Raw genomic sequence first — 20,403 nt, forward strand, 5'->3', positions numbered from 1 at the left:
GCGTCAGTGGTTTGTGCGTGTACCAGCAACACAGCTCTGGTGCATGGGGCTGCCCCGTGGAGGATGCTCCATAGTGACCGGGTTTATGCAGCCTCCTTCCAACCCCCAGAGTATTCCCATCCCTAGCCTTCTTGTGAAATCAGCAAGACAGGATCACACAGTCATGAGCACAAAGTTGCTAACATGCCTGGACAGAATGGTGCAGCTCAGCTCATCTCACCTTCACATCAGTGCGGTCACTAACTCGGGTTTATGTGACATTCGAATTTTCATCTTATGGTCAGACTCAGAAATATAGGCCAAGCTCCAGTATAACAAAGTCCAAGTGCTTGTTTTAATGCTTTTTTTTTTTTAATGATGATGTTCAAACTTTTGAAGAGAAATCTGAAAATGAATATTTAGGGCCCATCCAAATAAAGAAGTTTGATTAGGACTTTTTAAGAATCAATGTTATTAACAGGTTAAAAAAAGCAACACTGAGATGAAAAGCAAGTTTAACCATAATGAAGTTCTCTTTGTTTTCTTCAAAAATGCTTGTTAAACTTTTTTTTAGTACTTTGGTATGGAGAATTGGCTGTGCATAGAATTGTTATTGAAATAACAAAACACTATAGTTGTAGGTAGTCCATCCATTAGGGAAGTGGTGGCTTGTTTGATTGGATTCCTTTTTATTCACTGTAATGAGATTTTTGCTTGGGGATTTAAATGTTTAAAGATTCAATAACACTGAAAATTCAAGTTCAAGAAATGATCGTGAGGCCCTGCTGGCCTGACCCAAAGTGAGATGATCGTGTGGCATTCAGGGGGTGTTTCTGGCAGTGCTGTTACTGTTAGAGAATGAGACCACCCTTCAAGGGGCTGCTCATGTCCACGGAGCAGAGTCCGTCTCTCACATTTGAGACTGGGGAAGGAAGGCATACATGACAGGCTGGGCCTCACCACACCCACCTGGACCTCAGATCCCTTGTGATGGGAAGCCCACTTGGGGAGTAGAACCCTTGGCAATACTGACTCAGGGTTGGTGAAATCTCCTTTTCATGACAATTGATGATTCTCATCCACTGAGGAAATTACATTTCACCTGAACTCCCCAGTCCCTCAGGCAATGGCCAGCAGAGTGTCGGAGGGCACAGCTGAAGGTGCGAGAGTCAGCATAGTGCATTTGCTGCAGGGTGGAAGCTTGCAACGAGGAAGGCTGGCAATAAATGTACATTATTATGTCTCCAGAAGTGCTTAGTTTTTATTTATTTCTAATTCTTTCTGCTTTAAGTATTTTTTTTCATGAGCACTGCTTAGAACTGAAGTTCCTGGGATCAAACTTGTATCACACAGGCTGGAGAAGGCTGTGGAGAAACAGTCCTCCCAGGTCTCAAGGTGGGTGGAGGGAGCCTGCAGGGGTTTCCTTCCCTCCCCTCTTGCCTGTTCTGCCTGGTCAGAGCCTGCACACGAGTGCAGAGGGCTCCCTTAGAGAGGGCCGGGCTAGAGGAAGCTGAAGTTTCAGAATAAGCAGCTTATTCTGTAGCCTCCTTTCCACTACAGACTCCTTGAGGAGGAGTAAGACCCCAGAAGGACAGGTGAGTCTCACCTAGGCTGACCAAAGTCCAGCTCAGCCAGCCCTTGATCTATCCAAGACATCCGCCCACAGCAGTGAGAAGCTGATGCCACTCAAAGCCATTCTCAGTCTACATCCACGATGCTGGGAAAGAAAAACCAAGTTCAATTTACCAAAATATCTGTATTATCTATAAAAATTGAACTCTAATGAGTCACTGATACTGGAGGCAGCAATATCCGACTGTGCTGACATGCAGAAGGAAGACAGCTCTGTCCCACCAACCCTATAGCAGAACATTTGTATTGAGTGGCATGTGGGCTGAGTCATTTGTAAGGCCTCAAAAACCTGGACACTTTGGAACGTAGCAATCGGATGAAAGATCTTGGAAACATCTCTCGGGACTCCTGGGCTGTGTACTTGAAATAGTTCTGGGGATGGGCCAGGACATCAAACAGAGCCTTGATAAGTTTCTTATCCTAAAAAGAACAGAATTTTTGTTACTGGGCCAAAATATTTAAATATGCTGACATTTTGCCCATGGAACTATAATGACCCAGTATTAGGCTGTAGCTTGCTTAGCTGAAAAACACTTGCAAAAATTGTTTCCTCTGATTTTTATCTTTTTTCCAGTTTTTATTTTATTTTTCCTAATTAGTTTTAAGAAGTATGAATTACTTTTATAAATAAAACTTTAATATGTAAAATCCTGTTTTCTTTTTCCCAACCAGATGAATGCAACACTGGGATTTGGGAGTATTTGTAGGATTAGTGATACCACAAGTGTTTATTGCTAATTATTTATAAGCATTTAAACTTTGGTGAATTTTAGGCTTGAAGTATACATAAAGAGCCAAGGATCCTCAACTATTTGGAATTAATAGAAAAACATTATTTGCTGTTGGTTTGGATTTATAAGCAAATTTCTCCCTGCCCCTCCACAAGTTTCCAAATTAAAAAATACAACTTCACTTGACAACACTAAAGACAGCAACCTGATTTTTTTAAAAATTAAGTCTGGTGAAGGTATAAAACTGACCTTGGCCCAGGACAGGCTCTGTGTCTGAAAGGTGGCAACAAGGAGCAGGAGGAGAAGCCTTCTCCAACAGTACTCGGGAAGCTCTGTGGATAACTGCCATGTCCACCTGAGCCAGGCACTCACCTTAAGTATTTCCTGATGGTTCTCAGATGCATAGAGCCTGCCATCTCGAACTATGTCTTCAATGAGTTCCTGGTAGTCCTCTGTTGGAATAAAGAACATGTTTTGCATTCTTATGATTTAGTTGCTTCCAAACTCACTCTTTCACTTTTTGATAAGGTTCTGAGAAATGCCCCTTCTGTGGCTGCTATCACTTAGCATTCTGCTACTGAGAAGACAGTCAGAAGAAAACTTCCACAGACTCCCACCACCACCTCTCTTCACCTACCAGCATCTGCACCCATCTTCCCCGTCCCCTCTTCCCTCAGACGAGCCTCTGTGCATCCAGTCCAGGCTCATCCCTCCACTTAGCATGCCAGGTCCATCTTCTCTCCCCAAATCAACAGCATTGTTCTAGTAATTCTGCTCTTTCTTTCCTACATGATACATTTTTCTCTCTATTGGTCTCTCCCACCAGCATGCAAAAATGCTGTATGTCTCCAACTTTAAAAATCCCTCCCTTGACCTCATTTCTCCCTCCAGCTTCCATCTTACTTACCTGCTCCCTTTTGCAGCAAAAATCCTTAAAAAAATTATCAGCACCCACTGTCTCTAATTCTTTTCCTTTCTTTCTCTCTTAAACCCAGTCCAATCAGCTTTGGCCCCCATCACTCCTCCAAAACTGCTTGGTGAGACCAGCAATGACCTTCATGTTGTTAAATCCCAATGGCCAGTTCTTGGTCTTCATCCTCCTTGATGCATCAGTAGCGTTTGACCTGGCTGGTCACTCCTCCTCCTTGATCCAGTTCTTCACTGAGCTTCCAGGACACCATGCTCTTTGGTTTTCCTCCTACCTTACCAGTTACTTCTCTGAGGCTTCTTTGCTTTTCTTCTTCTCTCTGACCTATTACCGAAGGAGGGTCCCAGGGCTTAGTCCTTGGTCTTCTCTTCTCTGTCTATACTCACTTCCTGTTGAGCTCATCAGGCTCTCCTTTCCCTCTCACCTCCCTACCTCCCACTTTTTTCTCTATCCTTGTATTATGTAAAACAATCAAGCTTCTTATCCACCAAGAAAGACTCTTCTCTCCTTTATTTGAATGGGGCTGGAGGGTGGAGAATTTGGCTGGTCAGGGAGGAAGAAAACTGTGTGTGTTCTCTCATTAATATTTTTTGTCCTGATGTACACATTAAATGCAGTGCATGCTGTACTTCTCCAAATGCCAATCTTCCCCCTTTGAAGTCTAGCTTATTTCCTATAGGCATCATTCAAATCAAGCATATGCAAAGCACAATCTTTTCCAAATTCCAGACACAGAAAAAATGCCTCTTTGTATGCATATCATGTGCGACAAAGCCAAACACATTATAAGAACATCATTGAAATTGTGTGAGAGGAACTCTTGAAAAGTTTCTCTCAGTTAAGGGATGGCAAATGGAAAGTAATGGTATAATAGTCACAATTACTAATTCGATATGTTTACAATAGCATTGGTACTCCATTAGTGTGGTGTCTTTCTTTTATTTTAGTGAATATAAAATATGAGAATACATTTTCTTTTCATCTTGAATCCCTCTGCAGCAGTATCTCTCCTCTTTTTGATGATGGGACTTACCATTAAGAATGTCGGTTGCTGTGCTGCGTTCTGGTGTAATAGAAAACTAGACAGCTGTTTGCCACTCCACCAAATGCTTCCCGACTGCTATCGTTTAAAAAAAAATTTCTTCTGCTTTTAAGAACTACTGTGTTTCCTTACTTGCTCCAAGTCATTAGAAACCCAGGAAAGTTACAGGTAAGAATCCAGGCTCTGGAGTCCCACAGTCCTGGTTCAAACCTTGCTTTGCAACCTTGCCATGCTGGGACCTTAGGTCAGTTCCTTGAATCTCTAAGCCTGAATGGCCTCATCTATAAAATCAGGAAATAATCAAGTCTACTTTATGGAGTGATTGTGAGGAAAGCACCATGTAAAAGTCACTTCAGCATGTACCTGGCAGTCAGCAATGCTCAATGTGTGTTAGCCCCAGCTACAGTTCTCACCGTTGTCCAGCGCTCAGAGGGCCCGTCTGTAGCAGCCTCATGTGCACCTTCTAAATGTGATTTCTTTCCTTCTGGGTTTGAAAATAAGATATCAAACTTTTTGGAAATATATGTTCAAAAAAAAAACTCTGAGTGAAGGCCTTGGGAGCTTCTCTGTGGGGAAAATAGCAGTTTCCAACTATTCTCTACTGTGACATATGCAAGACTCACTCTCGTGGGCATACACTGCATTATGCGTAATTTTCCCCAGTTGGAGCTACAACTGTTTTTCAATTTAAAAAAAATCAAGACATTTTCATGTGTCACAAAGGCAGAGTTGAGAACAGCCATATTTATTTTGAAGTCTCAGTGTCTTTTTGCTTTCTTCCTGATTCCAGATAGGAGAGGTTGCCAGTTGGTTGCTTTTGGGTAGATGAGGCTCTCTGTCTCTCTCAGCAGAGCCATGTGGGAGGCATTTGGGTCCACCCCAAGAGATACTAAAACTCCTTGTCTTGGGTGTTTGTTTGACATTATTTCAGGCAACTGTAGGACAAAGATGATGATCCGTGCTTTTGTTACTTTTTAGGAAAGCCATAGAATATTGTCTTCCCAAACAATTTTGGCACTTGTCATCCTAAAGTCCTTCAATGGCTTCCTCTAAGATTAAGTCTATCCTCCAGAGCTTGGCCCTGAAGGCTCTTCACAGCTGAACCCCATTCCCTTCTAGTCTCCTCTCTCACTGCCAAGCCCCACACACCCAACCCACTGACCAAATAAGACCATTCGTCAGTCCACACATACACCGGGACTTCATCCTTTGACTTATGTCCCTCCCTCTTTCTGAATGTCCTTCTCCCCCATTTATGCTCAAAATGTATATGTTATTTCAAGACCCACATCTCTCAAGACTTTGCTCTATTCCTTCTAAAAGCTCATGTAAAATTAACTGCTGCTGCTGCTTCCATGCTCACATAGGGCTTTGGGCTGTTATAGCAGCTATAACAATATATATATTTTGTGTTTCTGTCACTAACCATGTTGTTTCCAGCACTTAGGCCAATGCCTGACATAGTAGATGCTCATTAAATATTTGTTGGCTAGGTGAACAAATAAGCTCAGGAAGAAACAAATGACTCCTCTCCTACAGGACTGTGTAGTCCTCCAGGACAAAGATCCAGTTCATTTTATGCTCCTAGTCAATGTTTTCCAACCAAGTCTCAGAGCTAGGTAGAGCCCCAGGGCTCAGATGGGCCACCTCTTCATCTAACATGAAGAAAATTAAAACAGAAGTCATCTGACTTGACCAAGATCCCACAGTGAGTCAGTGAAAAAGCCAGGACCAGAACTCAGGTCCTTCCCTGCCTCAGGATTCTACCTAATAAAAGCCACAATCATCGGAAGTTAATATTTACTGAACAATTGCTATGTGCCAGGCACTGCCTCAAGTCCTTTAGGAACTCTCACTGAACTCTCCAATAAGTCTAATGATTATCCTCATTCACACATTAAGAACTTGAGGCTTAGAGATGGTGGCATACACAGTCACAGAGAAATCATAGCCAGGCTAATCAGTCTGACTCCAGTGCCCATGTTCTTACTCACCAAGCTATGCTCACTTTTAATATATTTTATAAAACATCTTTTCCTCCTATTGTCAGTGTCCCCAAATGCCTGTTAAAATTTGGCACTTGTGAGTCAGCAATGTCTTTTCCCCTCATCTTGCCTGCCTTTCTGAGCATGTGTGCTTGTCAGCAGTTTGCCAGCTGGCTCCGAAGTTGGCTCTGTTCAAAGCAGAGAGGCTCCTTCCATGAGCTGCAGGCTGTGCTTACCATCATATGTCACGTATGGGACCTGGAACCCTCTAGCGCTGTTCCCTTCATTGGACTTAAACTGAATCCACAGCTTCTTTGACCTAGAGGTGAAGGCGATGGGGCGTTCGTAGGTCTGGCAGGTTTCATATGTTGTCACAGAATTGGATGAAGCTGCCAAGGGAAGTTGGAGAAGGGTGGGGTTCAAGACTCATCACTGATCAGGCATAGAGTAGATGCTCATCTTTCTAAACACTCAAACCATACAATAAGTTATGCTCAAAAGCTCTTCAGGCCCAGCTGAGCCATCATAAGTCAAAGGTCCTGGAAACAGAGTAGATTCAGCTGGTAATTGTGGACCCCCAGGGGAGGCTACGCCTGAAAGACCTGGGGCTTGGCAAGCAGCAGCAGCCCAGGCTGTACCGTTCACTGTAGGAGCTGGGTGAGGGCCTCCCATTCCAGAACTGACCTGCTGTCATCTGATTGTCATCACCACCATTTGCTGCCTAAGATCAGGCAGCGTGCTAGGCAATTTATGGACTTTGTCTCATTTAATCTTCTGAAAACCACAGAAAGTTGGTGCAACCGTTACCTTTTTAATAGGGAGATTAAATACTTGCCCAGGGTCATATAGCCAGTATGTGGTAAAACAAGGATTTAAACCTATACTTGACTTCAGACATTTTAACCACTAATAAGAAGAGCAAACGTTTATATAGTGGCTCCATGTGTCATCATCATTCTTTGTTTGTTTGTTTGTTTTTTGAGACAAGGTCTGGCTCTGTCAACCAGGCTGGAGTGCAGTGGCATGATCACGGCTCACTGCATCCTCCACCTCCCAGGCTTAAGCGATTCACCCATCTCAGCCTCCCGAGTAGCCGGAACCACAGGCATGCACCATCATGCCCAGCTAATTAAAAAAAAAATGTATAGAGACAGGGTCTCACCCAGCCTGGTCACAAAATCCTGGGCTCAAGCGATTCTCCTGCTTCAGCCTCCTCCCTCAGCCTGGGATTACAGGTGTGAGCCACTGTGCCTGGCCTATTCTAAGTGTTTAACAACTATGAACTCCTTTAGCCCTTATAACCTTATAAGGTAGCAACTGTTACTAGCCCCATTTTAACAGATGAGAAGACTGAAGTGCAGGAAGATTCCGAATGTGTGCCCGAGATCATAGAACTAGTAAGAGGTGGCACTGGGACAGAGATCCAGGCAGTCTGGCTGCAGAGAGCCCCTCATTACACTGCCCATAAGCTGTGTTGACAGCAGTCGTCCTTTATGGACACTGGACCATGAATCAGGATAGGAGGACAGGTCCCCACCTGGCCAGGCTTGGTCAGTCTCCAAGCCATCAGGTGCAACTCAGTATGAGGCCTTGTCTGGGGCCAACACTGCATGATCCTCACTGGCTCTCTGGGTCCTTGTGGAAGAGGGTCCAAAACACCCCAGTGAGCACAGAGGGGAAGACTGACCTGCAGGATCACTACCTCTGGGGCCCAGCAAGACGCTTCAGTGTGTGGCTTTCATTTAAATTTTGTTTCTCACCAACTCTATAAACTCATGTTCACCTCTGCTCTAATATGGAGGTGACGTTCTAGGCCTGCCTCCTCACATTGAAAGCCTGAGGAGCAGGTCATCAGGCTTCCCACCTGGCCTGAGAAAGGGAGGGAGGGAGTGAGACGCACAGGTTTTCCGCATCACCAGATAGTCTCCACAGTCGTCCTCTATGGGCAGGAAGATCTCAGGGACCACGATCAGGATGCGGCGCTTGGGGGGTGGGTTGATGGTCCACGTACACTCGGTGTTGGCTGGGTAATTGCCTGGGTAGTTTGGGGATTCAATGTACCCAGTGAAATCTCCCAGCTCCCCTCCACATCTTCTGTCTGAAAAAGGAGATGCCCCAAGTTATGGCACGACACTGTCATCTCTGTCCTGACCACCGCTAGCTTGCTGAGCCCTGCAGCACCCCTGTTGCCACCCAGGAATGGGGCATGAAAATGACACCATCTGGGAATGAGTCTGTCATTCCCAGAGGGCCCCCTGTGGGAGCCAAACCATTAACTCCCCACAAGGAGTCTACCCCTCTGAGTTCCTGAGGCACTGTTTTCTCATTAGCCCGAAAGTGTTCATGGTCAGGGCAGGTAATTGTGAACAAAAGGATACATTTAGCTTTCAGTATTTTGTTTACCAAGTCCAAGTGCCAGAGGAACCCATGAGACAGAACTTCTAGGTCTCTCAAAATAGGGGGAACAGAGCTCATTGCTCTGCAGAGACTATCTGACCCTTTTTCAGAGAACTTTGATGAAGACAGACATATATTTTTCACTTTTCTCTCTGGTTAAGACCACATTTTATTGTTTATTCATCTTTAAAAAAAAATTATTATTATTTTGAGATGAGGTCTCTCTCTGTTGCCCAGGCTGGAGTGCAGTGGTGCGATCATGGCTCACTGCGCCCTTCACCTCCTGGGCTCAAGCCTCCCAAGAAGCTGGGACCATATGCAAGTGCCATCAGGCCTGGCTAATTTTTTTTCCTCGTTTTTTTTGTAGAGACAAGGTCTATGCTGCCCAGGCTGGTCTGGAACTCAGGCTCAAGCTATCCCGGCCTTGTCCTCCCAAAGTGCTAGGACTACAGGCATGAGCCACTGCACCCAACCCACATTTTATTTTTAAGGAAGGAAGAAAATTCTAATTAGCTATCAGTAGGTACGGGGCATGCTGGATACCTACGTCTGGCACCAAAGACAGAGGCTGCACACATGTGCACATGCTGGCACAGACCCTCCTTCACCCACAGCACCCAGCTGCATCTTCATTCATCCCAGAAATGTCACCCAAAGCTCTGAGAGCTCAGAAATGAGAAAGACACAGTCTTTCTTTGCTCTCAAGGAGCTCATTATTTAATACTGTCAGGTAAATCTGTGCAAGAGAAGATGTTGAAGGGATTAATTTTTCCCTCTCTAGTTACAACTGGGATTTATTATTACTAGAAAAAAATAAATAGGCTTTTCTTCTTGGAAGAAAAGAGGAGGAAGGGGGAGCCATGGGGCGGAGAATTGCCTTCAGTCCTGAAGGGCTGCCCTAGGAACTGTGCCATAAGGCTCCCATGGGGCCAACCAGGGGCCAGGTGGTGGAATACAAGGGAACATTCATCTTGTTCTAACACTGTGAGCTTTCTAAAGTCCAATCCACCAACAAGCTAGGATATCATGAGGTAGCAAGCTTCCTGTCACAGCAGGTATTCAAGAAGAGACTAGATGGAAGGCTACTTATAAAGATGTTGTTAAAAGGACTTCCTTGCAATAGAGAGAAAACCAGATGATCTTTCAATCATAAAGTTCTAATGATGTACTGCCTCCCTCAGTCCCAAGCTCCTCCAGTTTAGGGGGGGGGCCTCCTTGCTCCTCTGATCACTATCTTAAAGATTAGCTGGGATTTACTTTTGGCCTTTACTACAGAGTTTTTGTTATAATTTTGGTTATAAATAATGGCTTTAAAAAAAAAGCCTAGACAGCAGGTCCTTAAATGATTTGCTTCCCCCTTCCTATAAAACACAAACCGGTCTCCTCAGCATCCATCCGAGGCTTTGCCTCCTGGTCTGCCTGAGACTCCCTTCGGCACATTCTAGCCTGAGGTCCGGGGGTCTCCTCCCAAAAGGCCTTTGCTTTCCTCGATCTGTGCTTCCCCCAGCTGCTCTCTCAAACATAAGGCTCTTTGTCCTACTCTTTCCCCACCCTCTCCATCAAAACCTTCTCACACCCTCCAGAAGCCTTTCCTCATCTCTCGAGACAGAGTCAATCGCTCCTTCCTCTGCAGCCTCACTGCCTGAGCTCCTTGCAGGGTCAGCGATGCTGACTCATTCTGCCTAATATCAACCAAGTCCCAGCAGAATGCTGGGCACGTAACAGGTCCTCAAGCAATGCATGCTGATCAAGGCTGGACTAAAATTATGCCCCAGGGAGGAAATTAAGGCAAGTACAGCTTGTAAGTGTGCCTGAGGAAGTAGCCAGGATCAATAAAGATGAGTCGCTCTGCACAGTCAGGCCCTGCTCTCTCTCCATGCTGGTCTGCATGGCTGTGAGCTGGGCTCATAACATCTACATGGTTCTGAGTGAACCTGGGACCTCTGCCCTGTGCCCCCTGCTCTGAGTTGGACCCAGACACATATCTTCTTAGCCAGAACTATGAAAAGCCTTAGAGAGGGACCTACTTTTACACTGGGTTATGTTTGTGGAGCCATCAAAGTCAGTCGTAGTATTTCCTGGGCAAGAAACACAATTATTTTTTCCAAATTCAGGCTGGTATGTTCCCACTGGGCAACGAATACATCGGTGAGTGGTGGTGTTGTAGAAATGTCCAGGTGAACATTGAACTGTGGGTCAAGGGAGGGTGAAAAGAATGAAAAAAAGAAAGATTATTTTTAATCAAATGCAGCACAAAGATTTTAAAGTTTGTGAAAGAAATGTTTATGTGCAAATGAAGTAGGGCTTTCCTACCAATCTGGGGCTAATCAACACTTAATTCCCTAAATAGGCAGTGTGGATGGGGCTCATGAAATAGAGAAATACAGAGGAACAAGATATGTGTGTATCTCCAAAGAGTTTATGGTTCATGCAGAGTCAGGCATCAATGATCACAACTCCAGTCTTCATGCAGAGCACGTCTGTGAGTATAGGGGGCAGGCAGTTGCAGAACTGAGGTTGGGTTTAGAGTTGGGCTCCCTGGGAAAAGGCAGCTGGAGTGGGGTTCTGGAGAAGGGGTATTGAGGGGAAGCTCTAGGTCAGGGCACTGAGATGGAGGAGGGCTAGAGGAAGGAACCAGGGGAACCTGTGTACCAACTGGCTCATCAGTGCCTGATCATCCCTTGTCAGCCTGTCCAAAGGGGCTAAGGTGGCTGGAGGACAGCTTGTCCAGTGAGTTCCAGTGCCCCCTGCACATCCTGCTGGGGTGAGTGGAGCTGGGACCTGAACCCCCAGCCACTGGGGCACTGCATCAGGCTGGGCTTGACTGGAGCCTCACCAGACTCCCATGATACTTAGAAGGGAAATCCAGTCCTAGAAAAAGGCAAGCTGCCAAGTACTCACCTCTGGTTTCACAGTCCTGAAAGGAAGTAGCTCCCTGATGTTTGGTGGCAAGGCCTCCTCCACAGGGGAAGCAGGAAGTTCGACCAGCTTCAGGCTGGAACGTGCCCAGGGCACAGAGCTGGCAAGGTGCAAAGCCATCTGCAGAATATTCACCAGGTTGACACAGACCTGGAAGGACCAATAGCCTTACGTGAGCAAGGCCCCCAGGCAGACCCTTGCTCCCCACTCTCCAAATGAGATCAACTTCAGTCCAACCTGTTACCCCATGCTGACCGCAGTTCCCACCTCAGTCAGAGAGCACACAGTCAATGCTGTGGTGCTTCTGACCCTGAGTCAATGGCACGTGAGTGCCTGCTGTTTACACACAGGGCTACACAGCACAGTGCAAAGATGGAAACCAAGAAGTCAAGTGTCAACTGCTTCCAAAGTATGGGAAGGCCTGGGTAGTTCTCAGGCTTAGGCCTACACACTGCCTAGGCATCCCCTGCAATGCAGGAGAGAGAGTTCTCTGCCCTGGAACCAATTTGGTAATTAGACCCAGAAGTACCCCTTTACCCAGCTGATTACAGCCTATTGATATAAAGAGTGATCCGGGCTGGGCTTGATGGCTCACACCTGTAATCTCAACACTCTGGGAGGCTGAGACAGGAGAATCACTTGAGCCTAGGAGCTCAAGACCAGCCTAGGCAACATGGCGAAATCTCTACAAAAAATTTAAAAATTAGCCAGACATAGTGGCACATGTCTGTAGTCCCAGCTACTCTGGGACTGAGGCAGGAGGATCACTTGAGCCCAGGAATTCCAGGCTGCAGTGAGCCATATTTGCACCACGGCACTCCAGCCTGGGTGATCCAGAAAGACCTTGTCTCTAAAAAAAAAAAGAGTGACCCAAAGAGTCTCCCCTGTTTCAACAATAATATATACTAAGTTAGATCTTACACATGTTATACCTGGGACAAGAAACACAGTCATAAACAAACAAAAGGATTTCTAAAAGCACATGTTCCTCGGGAATTAGTCATTGGCAAGATGCTATCAAAATCTGCTATCTATCTCTTATATTCTTAATCATCTCTCCTCTATTCATCATAGTGGTCTCATTTCCCCCCATAAGTATAGATATGATGGCATTTCAAGAACACACACCCTTGGGAGGAGCCTGGAGCCTGTCAGACCTGGGTTCTGATTCCACATCCTCCACTTGGCTGTGTGACCTTAAAAGAGTCACTGTAGCCTCGTGGAGTTGTAATGATTATATGAATTGTGAATAATTCATATAATATACTTAGCATAATGCCTGGCATAGGTAAATATTCAATACATGGTAGCTATAATAACCATTATTACTAATATTCTTATTGCTGTCATTTTTTTTTTTTTGAGACAGGGTCTCTGTTGCCTAGGCTGGAGTGCAGTGGCACAATCACAGCTTACTATAGCTTGACCTCCTGGGCTTAAGCTGTCCCTGCACCTCAGCCACCTAAGTAGCTGAGATTACCATGTGCCACCACACTCAGCTATTTTTTGTTTTTTTTAATTTTTTCTACAAACGAGGTCTCACTATGTTGCCCAGGCTGGTCTTAGGGTTAGGGTTAGCCACCTGAGCTCAAGTGATCCTGAACCCAAAGTGCTAGGGTTACAGGTATGAGCCACCATGCCTGGCCTAAATTTTTCTTAATAAGGTCACATAGGCCGGGTGCAGTGGCTCACGCCTGTAATACCAACACTTTGGGAGGCCGAGGCGGGTGGATCACCTGAGGTCAGGAGTTTGAGACCAGCCTGGCCAACATGGCGAAACCCCATCTCTGCTAAAATACAAAATTTAGCATGGCATGGTGGCATGCACCTGTAATCCCAGCTTCTCTGGAGGCTGAGGCATGAGAATCACTTGAACCCAGGGGGTGGAGGTTGCAGTGAGCCGAGATTGCACCACAGCACTCCAGTCTTAGTGAGAGAGTGAGACTCTGTCTCAAGAAAATATAATAATAATGTCACATACGAGGGTAAATTCATGCCAAAATGTCACCCCTTATCAACCTTGCAGTTAGTTTTGGAGTTTTATAACAGACCAAAGAGATGATAGGAGTCACACAGTCAATATGAGGATTTGATTTTTAAGCCAGAAACAGCCCTGCAGTTCGGTTTGGAGTTATTTAGGTGGGAAATAAAGCTGAGGCTGGGAGTCACTCCAAGGACAGCCGTGGGAGCAGCACAAGGGGTCTTCACTCTGCCGTGGCCATCAGATATAAATCACCATTCAGATCACACCTGCCACTGGAGCCCACAGAGTGTCAATACAGCCAGCCCTTCTCCCATTTAATAAAAGGAAGACATTTAATAATAAAATAAATAGGAAAGCCCACAGAGCTTGAGATTGACTTCAAAGTTAACATTTTATAAGAGATAATTAAAAGCTCTTCACAGAGAAGGTCCCAGTTTTAACAAAATAAACGGATACATTTGTTTTAAATAAAAAAACTAAGAATTTGAGACCAAAGCTGGAGAAAAACCCAGACCTCCTCTCTTCATTTTAACACTTTCAAAACAGTACCTATAGATAGGGAAATCACTCAGGTTTCAGGTGTATATATTTCCAGTGAAGAAAGCACGCAGTTTCAACACTTACGCTCTTCTGCTAGTGTATTCTACCCCATCTTCATTTATTTGCTCAAATGAGTATCTGCCCAGCATGTGTCAGGAACTGACCTAGGCACTGGTGAGCCAAAGATGAATCGAGCCAACGTGGTCCCTGCTTGTAGGAAGCCCCAGGTGAGTGTGCATTGTCTGGAGTCCTTGAGATGCCTTCTGTCTAAACAATGACATCAGAGATGGGAGGAGTAGGAAGGAACAGACAGCATCCTTACCTCCACATTCAGACATATTCCAAGCTTCTGGGGTCGTCAGGGCCCCAGAATTTCCTGGTCTTGGGCATGGTTCACAAGTAATTTGTCCTTCCTCATTTTGGAAGGTTCCATTTGGACATAAAATGCAGCGTTCTTGTGTTCCATCATAATAGGTCCCAGCCCTGCAACTGACTAGCCAAAAGGGAAACAATCTGGTCAGTGTGGACACAAAGGCCAAGGAAGGATTATGTGAGTTCTAGAGATGAAGGCAAATAGATGGCACTGACCACACCACCCGCCGCATGCAAACTCCCTGAATATGCAGTGTGCCCTGCCTTGGTTCTCTCTGCACACCTCTGCACAGCATGATCCTTATTGCCCCGTTAGAGGTGTTTACAGCTCTGTCTCTCCCTAGACCATGAGCTTCTTGAGAATAGGGATCACAGGGGTTCGAATTATTTTTGTAGCACAAGCACTTGATGGTTGAAGAGAGCTACTTCACAGGGCTGTTGACACAATTATAGAGGTGAAAATCATTCATTGAACATAGGTCTAGTGCTGGAAGAAGAGTGTTATTAATTCTGTCTGGTGGCATCCTGAAAGGTGTCCTAGAGGAGGTCACATTTGTGTCAGGCCTTGAAGGATGAATAGGATCTTCGCAGTTGGGAAAGGGGGCAGGTTCTAAAAGTTCATGCATTAAATCAGGAGGAGAGGAAAGAAAAGGTTGGGAATAGACTGCAAAAGTTCTTGAGTGCCAGGCATTTGGATTTTATTGTCACAGGTAAAGGAATCATTGAAAGGACAGGAGTCAGGCATGGTTGTGTGCGTCTGTAGTCCTAGCTACCGGGGAGGCTAAGATGGAATCACCTGAGCCTAGGAATTTGAGTCTAGCCTTGGCAACATAGTGAAAATGAGACCCCTTCTCTAAAAAAGAAAAAAGAAAAGAAGAGGAAGATGTCCAGAAGCTGTGTTTTGAAAAGTTCATTCTCTGGTGGCCGGCTGGGATGGGTGGTGATCTCAAGACTCTTACAAAATAGCACACTTCAGATTCATAATAAATAATACAACAGGCTGTGCGCAGTGGCTCACACCTATGATCCCAGCACTTTAGAAGGCCAAGGTGGGTGGATCACCTGAGGTCAGGAGTTCCAGACCAGCCTGGCCAACATGGAGAAACCCCGTCTCTACTGAAAAAACAAACAAACAAACAAAACAGAAAAATTAGCTGGGTGTGGTGGTGCACACCTGTAATCCCAGCTACTTGGGAGGCAAGGCAGGAGAATTGCTTGAGCTCTGCAAACACGGAGGTTGCAATGGGCCGAGATGGTGTCACTGCACTCCAGCCTGGGCGACAGAGTGAGGCTCTGTCTCAAAGAAAAAAAAAATCAATACAACAAAGTGTAAATGCTGGTAAATAAGGAAATTCATAAATGTTGCTTCTGATTCTATTTCTAGTACTGTTAAATGTAGATTCGTACCTTATTTTAGGCTATGAATATGAAGCAAACATACCAAATTTGGCTCCCTACTATTCAAACATCATCAGAGTCATCGCATTTCTAATGACTAACATTTGTTGAGTACTTATACTAGACACCATGTCAAAAGCTCTACATAAAGTATCTCATTTATTCCTCAACACAGCCCTAAGGATCTAGGTGCTATTATTAGCACCGTTTTACAGAAACAGAGACTTAGAGAGGTTAATAATTTGGCCAAAGTCCCACAGCTAATTTGTGAAATACTCCTATGGTACTGTAAGATCAAGAGCTTTGAGTTTAAAAGGGAAAAAAGTTATTTAACAAACGGGCAGATTTAAGTGCAATTGAAGACTTTATCAAGGATTCTCTATGGGGCTAGGAGAGTTTGACTGGAACAAACATTCTCTATATGTAAGCTGCCAAGAAATAGAAAAAAATCACATGATAAAGTTAACTATTATAGCTCTCCAGTGTCTGTAACAAGGAAGATCGGTTTTCATCCTATTCTACAAATGCAATTTGCATATATACTCTTAGGGTTAAACATGGGAAAGTTCTCTGTTATAAGAAATAAAAATGTCTTTTCATTATTCATTCCATAATCTTAAAAAAAATCAGGCTTTTGGATCATGGTAAGCAAAAATATGCCACATTTTAAATATTATTTCTACAATTCAATGTAACCAATTAATAAAGTCTATCCAAATATCTAAATCTTAATACTCATATTTCTTGGATTTTCTTTTACAACATTCATGTATCATTTAAATACAATTTTATATATATAGATTTTTTGAGATGGAGTTTCACTCTTGTTGCCCAAGCTGGAGTGCAATGGCGCGATCTCAGCTCGTTGCAACCTCCGCCTCCTGGGTTCAAGCGATTCTCCCACCCCAGCTTCCCAAGTAGCTGGGATTACAGGCAAGCACTACCATGCCGGGCTAATTTTTTGTATTTTTAATAGAAACAGGGTTTCACCATGCCAGCCTGGCTGGTCTTGAACTCCTGACTTCAGGTGATCCACCTGCCTCAGCCTCTCAAAGTGCTGGGATTACAGGCATGAGCCACCATGGCCGACCACAATTTTATATTTTTAAAAAATTAAAAGTGAACCAAACTCTTGTTTTATTGGCAAACAATATTATAATGAGACTGATGGCAAATAGAGTATAATTCCAGACTTCTTCTCTAAATGCAGCCCTACTGGATAATGGTTTCCATATCGCTCTGGTTCCAGCCCATCTCTCATGTAAAGCTGGGCTGAATTCTGTATTACGAATTCACGTTTTACCCTATGTCCCACTTGACTCTTTCAGTGTCTGTAGCAGGCCAGTAAATCAGAGAATAACTCCTTCATGGCTCTAAGGAGCTCACCTGTCATGAAGCAGGTAAAACCAAGGCTGTCCAGAGCCCCTCTGCTCAGCCATTTCTATTTGAAGAAGAGCTGTTTTTACAATACTCATCCACAGAAGGGAAAGTGCCGATATGGTGACAATGATTCCAACAGCCCCATTAATCATAACTTAGAGTCACATCACTATGGTCTGTTCCATCATGGTTCCTCTGGCAGAAAACAGATGTCCTCAGCAGGTGGACAACACCAGGCCTGGTTCTCACTGAGCCAGGGACCAGGATGGGCTCCTGCTGCTCTGCTGTCCCTGCTCCTGAGAACTCTTTCAACCTCCACAGCCTTTGCAAGGTGACCTTTAGAGAGACCTCACAATATCCCACCTCTGTGCCATTGCTTAACTGCTCAAAGTGCTGAGAAACCCTTCAGGCTGCCCTGTGGAAAAGAGGGCACCAGTTCTTTTTCCTCACAATGAAAGGCCTGCTTCACATAAACAAACTCGTATTGTCAGTCACAGTGTCCATTTTCCTTCCAGAGAGAAAGACCTGCAGAAATAATTCATGCCAAGCACCTCCCAAATATATATGATTCTTTCACAAGGTAAAAATGAGCTAAACACTAAAAGGCAACTCTGAAATATCATGAAGGGATGCCTGAAAACCGCTCTTTGCAAATGTGCTGAGAATCTGGCCTGCAGAGACCTCAATCACACGTTCCAGTGGCTTCTCTCTTCTCCTTCAGCAGCCAGCTTGTTTTGCTGCCCAGGACAAAGGAGTCAATTGCCCCCAGAACACTTCACTATCACAGCAAAGCTTTTGTGTGCCTTCAGTGACCATTAAAATCTCATTCTCAAATCCCACACAGCTGTTTTTTCTCCTTCTTTAAAAAAGATACCAGAAAGCTTTTCTGATGCAAAAGGGACAGACCAGCAGGATGAGGATTAATGGCGACAAAGAAGCTTCAAGCCTCGGCCTCTTTTCAGCACTGTGGCCTTTGAGTATTTCAGGCTGTGGACAAACACTATGGTCTCTCTGTGGCTAAGATGATGAACCTAATAAAAGGGGTCACCCTCTAGTATTTGACTGCTTTCTTAAGAATCACGCCTTGACTTCTGAAGAAGAGCCACAAGCAGCCCATGTGGATTCCCAGGGTGCCCCAGGGCTGCTGCTTTGTCCCAGTCCAGAGGCGCTGATGCCCGAGGCAGAGCTGGCCTCAGGATCCTGGTTTGAGCTCTCTTTAAATGACTGCCCCCATGATAACGGGGGACAGTGCCTTCTTGGGCTGAGAGATTGATTTTTCATTGTCCAGGTTTTTGACCTGTGCTCAGGTTTGCTCTTTAAAAACATTCCTATAGTTGAGGCAGAGAAATGAGCCCAGCTTGATGCCTTCTTCCTTATTGGGTTCCCAAATGTACACTATGTTCTTTTCATGCCTAGTTAACTGGAGCTGAAATTTCACTTCCTTTAGAGTGCCTCTTTTGCCCTTAATTTAAATATTTCTCCAAAGATTTGCCCTTTGCCCTCTTTTCTCTTAATGTTATCTACTATCCTTGGGATTTCATCTGTTGTCCCTGTGAAGATTCATTTACTCATTCATTCAATAAGTACTTATTGAGTGCTCATTATGTGCTTAGTACCGTTCTAGGAGCTGGAGACACAGCAGAGAAGACAGACATGACCCTGTTCTAATGGGGTTCTCAGGGCAGTAAATATATGAGCAATAAATCTCAATGAGCAAGCAAATAAGTATGTAATAGAATGCAAGTAGTAGTATGATGAAGAAAAGGAAAACAGGGGAAGAGGACAAAGAGGGGGTAGGGATGGAGTTTGTATATATGCTATTTTAGAACTGTGGCCAAGAAAGGCCTTTCTGAACAGAGACCAGAATAAAATGTGGGAAACAGGCTGGGCGCTGTGGCTCACACCTGTAATTCCAGCACATTGGGAGGCTAAGGCAGGAGGACTGCTTGAGCCCAGAGTTCAAGGCCAGCTTGGGAAATATAGTGAGACCTCGTCTTTCCAAAATCACCTTAAAAAGTTAGCTGAGTGTGGTAGTGCACGCCAGTGGGAGAATAGCTTGAGCCCAGGAGGCGGAGGTTGCAATGAGCCAAAATCACACCACTACACTCCAGCCTGGGTGACAGAGCAAGACCCTGTCTAAAAAACAAACAAACAAAAAAACACAAAACAACAACAAAAAACAGGAAATAGCCTTGCAATGAGATTGCCTAATAGCAACAAAGGCAGTGTAGTAGGAACACAGCATAAGGGGGTAGGGCAATAAGAGAGGAACTTTAAAAAGCAAGCAAGGGCCAGATCACATGGGTGCTTGAAGGCCATGGTAAGGAAATTACACCTTACTCAAAGTATGTTGGAGGTTTGAAATGGGGCAGTGACACAATCTGATTTATGTTTTTCTTTTCTTTTTTTTGCTTAGGAGACAGGGTTGTGCTCTGTTACCCAGGCTGGAGTGATCATGGCTCACTGCAGCCTCAACCTCCTGGGCTCAAGTGATCCTCCCACCTTAGACTCCTGAGTAGCTGGAACTACAGGCTTGCACCACCATGCCCAGCTAATGTTTTAACTTTTTGTAGAAATAGGGTCTCCTGGGCTCAAGTGGTCCTCTGTCTCAGCATCCGAAAGTGAGCCACTGTACCCAGCCTGATTTATGTTTTTAAGAGATGTCCTGGCTGCTGTGTGGAGAACAGACGGAGGCCAGGCAAGGCTGAGGAGAACAATTCAGAGCCTGGTACAACAGACTGAGCTAGAGATGATGGTGGCTTGAAACAGAGCAGTAATAATAACGGAGGAGGAGAAAACTGGTCAGATAAAGGAAATTACCTGAAGGCAGAGCTGACGGGATTTGCACACGGACTGGATGAGGAACGCAACAGAAAGGGAGAGGTCAAGATGACTCAGGCTTTCGACTTGAGCAACTGGGTGAGGCGAGGTGCCCCTTACTGAGATGCTGGTTTGATTTGGGAGGGAGGATGCTGGTTTGATTTGATTTGAAGCTTGAGAGGATAAGAAGCTTTGTTTGGAAACACTGACTTTGAGATGCCAGTTGGCCATCCAAGTGCGGGTACTAAGAAGGCACAGGTTCTACTGTTGGTCTCTGAGGCGGAATACTACACCTC

The 20,403-nt window shown here is 44.9% G+C and overlaps 1 protein-coding gene across 10 annotated transcripts in view; it reads right to left on the bottom strand.

Moving 5' to 3' along the window:
- Positions 1–305: 305 nt before the first annotated feature.
- The window catches only part of SCUBE2 (signal peptide, CUB domain and EGF like domain containing 2), a 106,691-nt gene continuing 86,593 nt past the window's right edge, over positions 306–20,403 (bottom strand). For 9 of the 10 annotated variants that reach the window (XM_063710639.1, XM_063710640.1, XM_063710642.1 and 6 more), the window contains 7 exons: positions 14,460–14,630; positions 11,596–11,763; positions 10,722–10,883; positions 8,198–8,395; positions 6,534–6,686; positions 2,715–2,794; positions 306–2,031 (listed from right to left, as the gene is read on the bottom strand). In XM_063710639.1, the coding sequence (XP_063566709.1) occupies positions 1,879–2,031; positions 2,715–2,794; positions 6,534–6,686; positions 8,198–8,395; positions 10,722–10,883; positions 11,596–11,763; positions 14,460–14,630 (1,085 nt within the window). In that variant the 3' untranslated portion in view covers positions 306–1,878. The remainder of the gene's footprint in view (positions 2,032–2,714; positions 2,795–6,533; positions 6,687–8,197; positions 8,396–10,721; positions 10,884–11,595; positions 11,764–14,459; positions 14,631–20,403) is intronic. The other variant, XM_019037626.4, reaches the window with a different exon arrangement.

This window comes from Gorilla gorilla, chromosome 9 (assembly GCF_029281585.2).
Source record: "Gorilla gorilla gorilla isolate KB3781 chromosome 9, NHGRI_mGorGor1-v2.1_pri, whole genome shotgun sequence".
Lineage (NCBI taxonomy): Eukaryota > Metazoa > Chordata > Mammalia > Primates > Hominidae > Gorilla > Gorilla gorilla.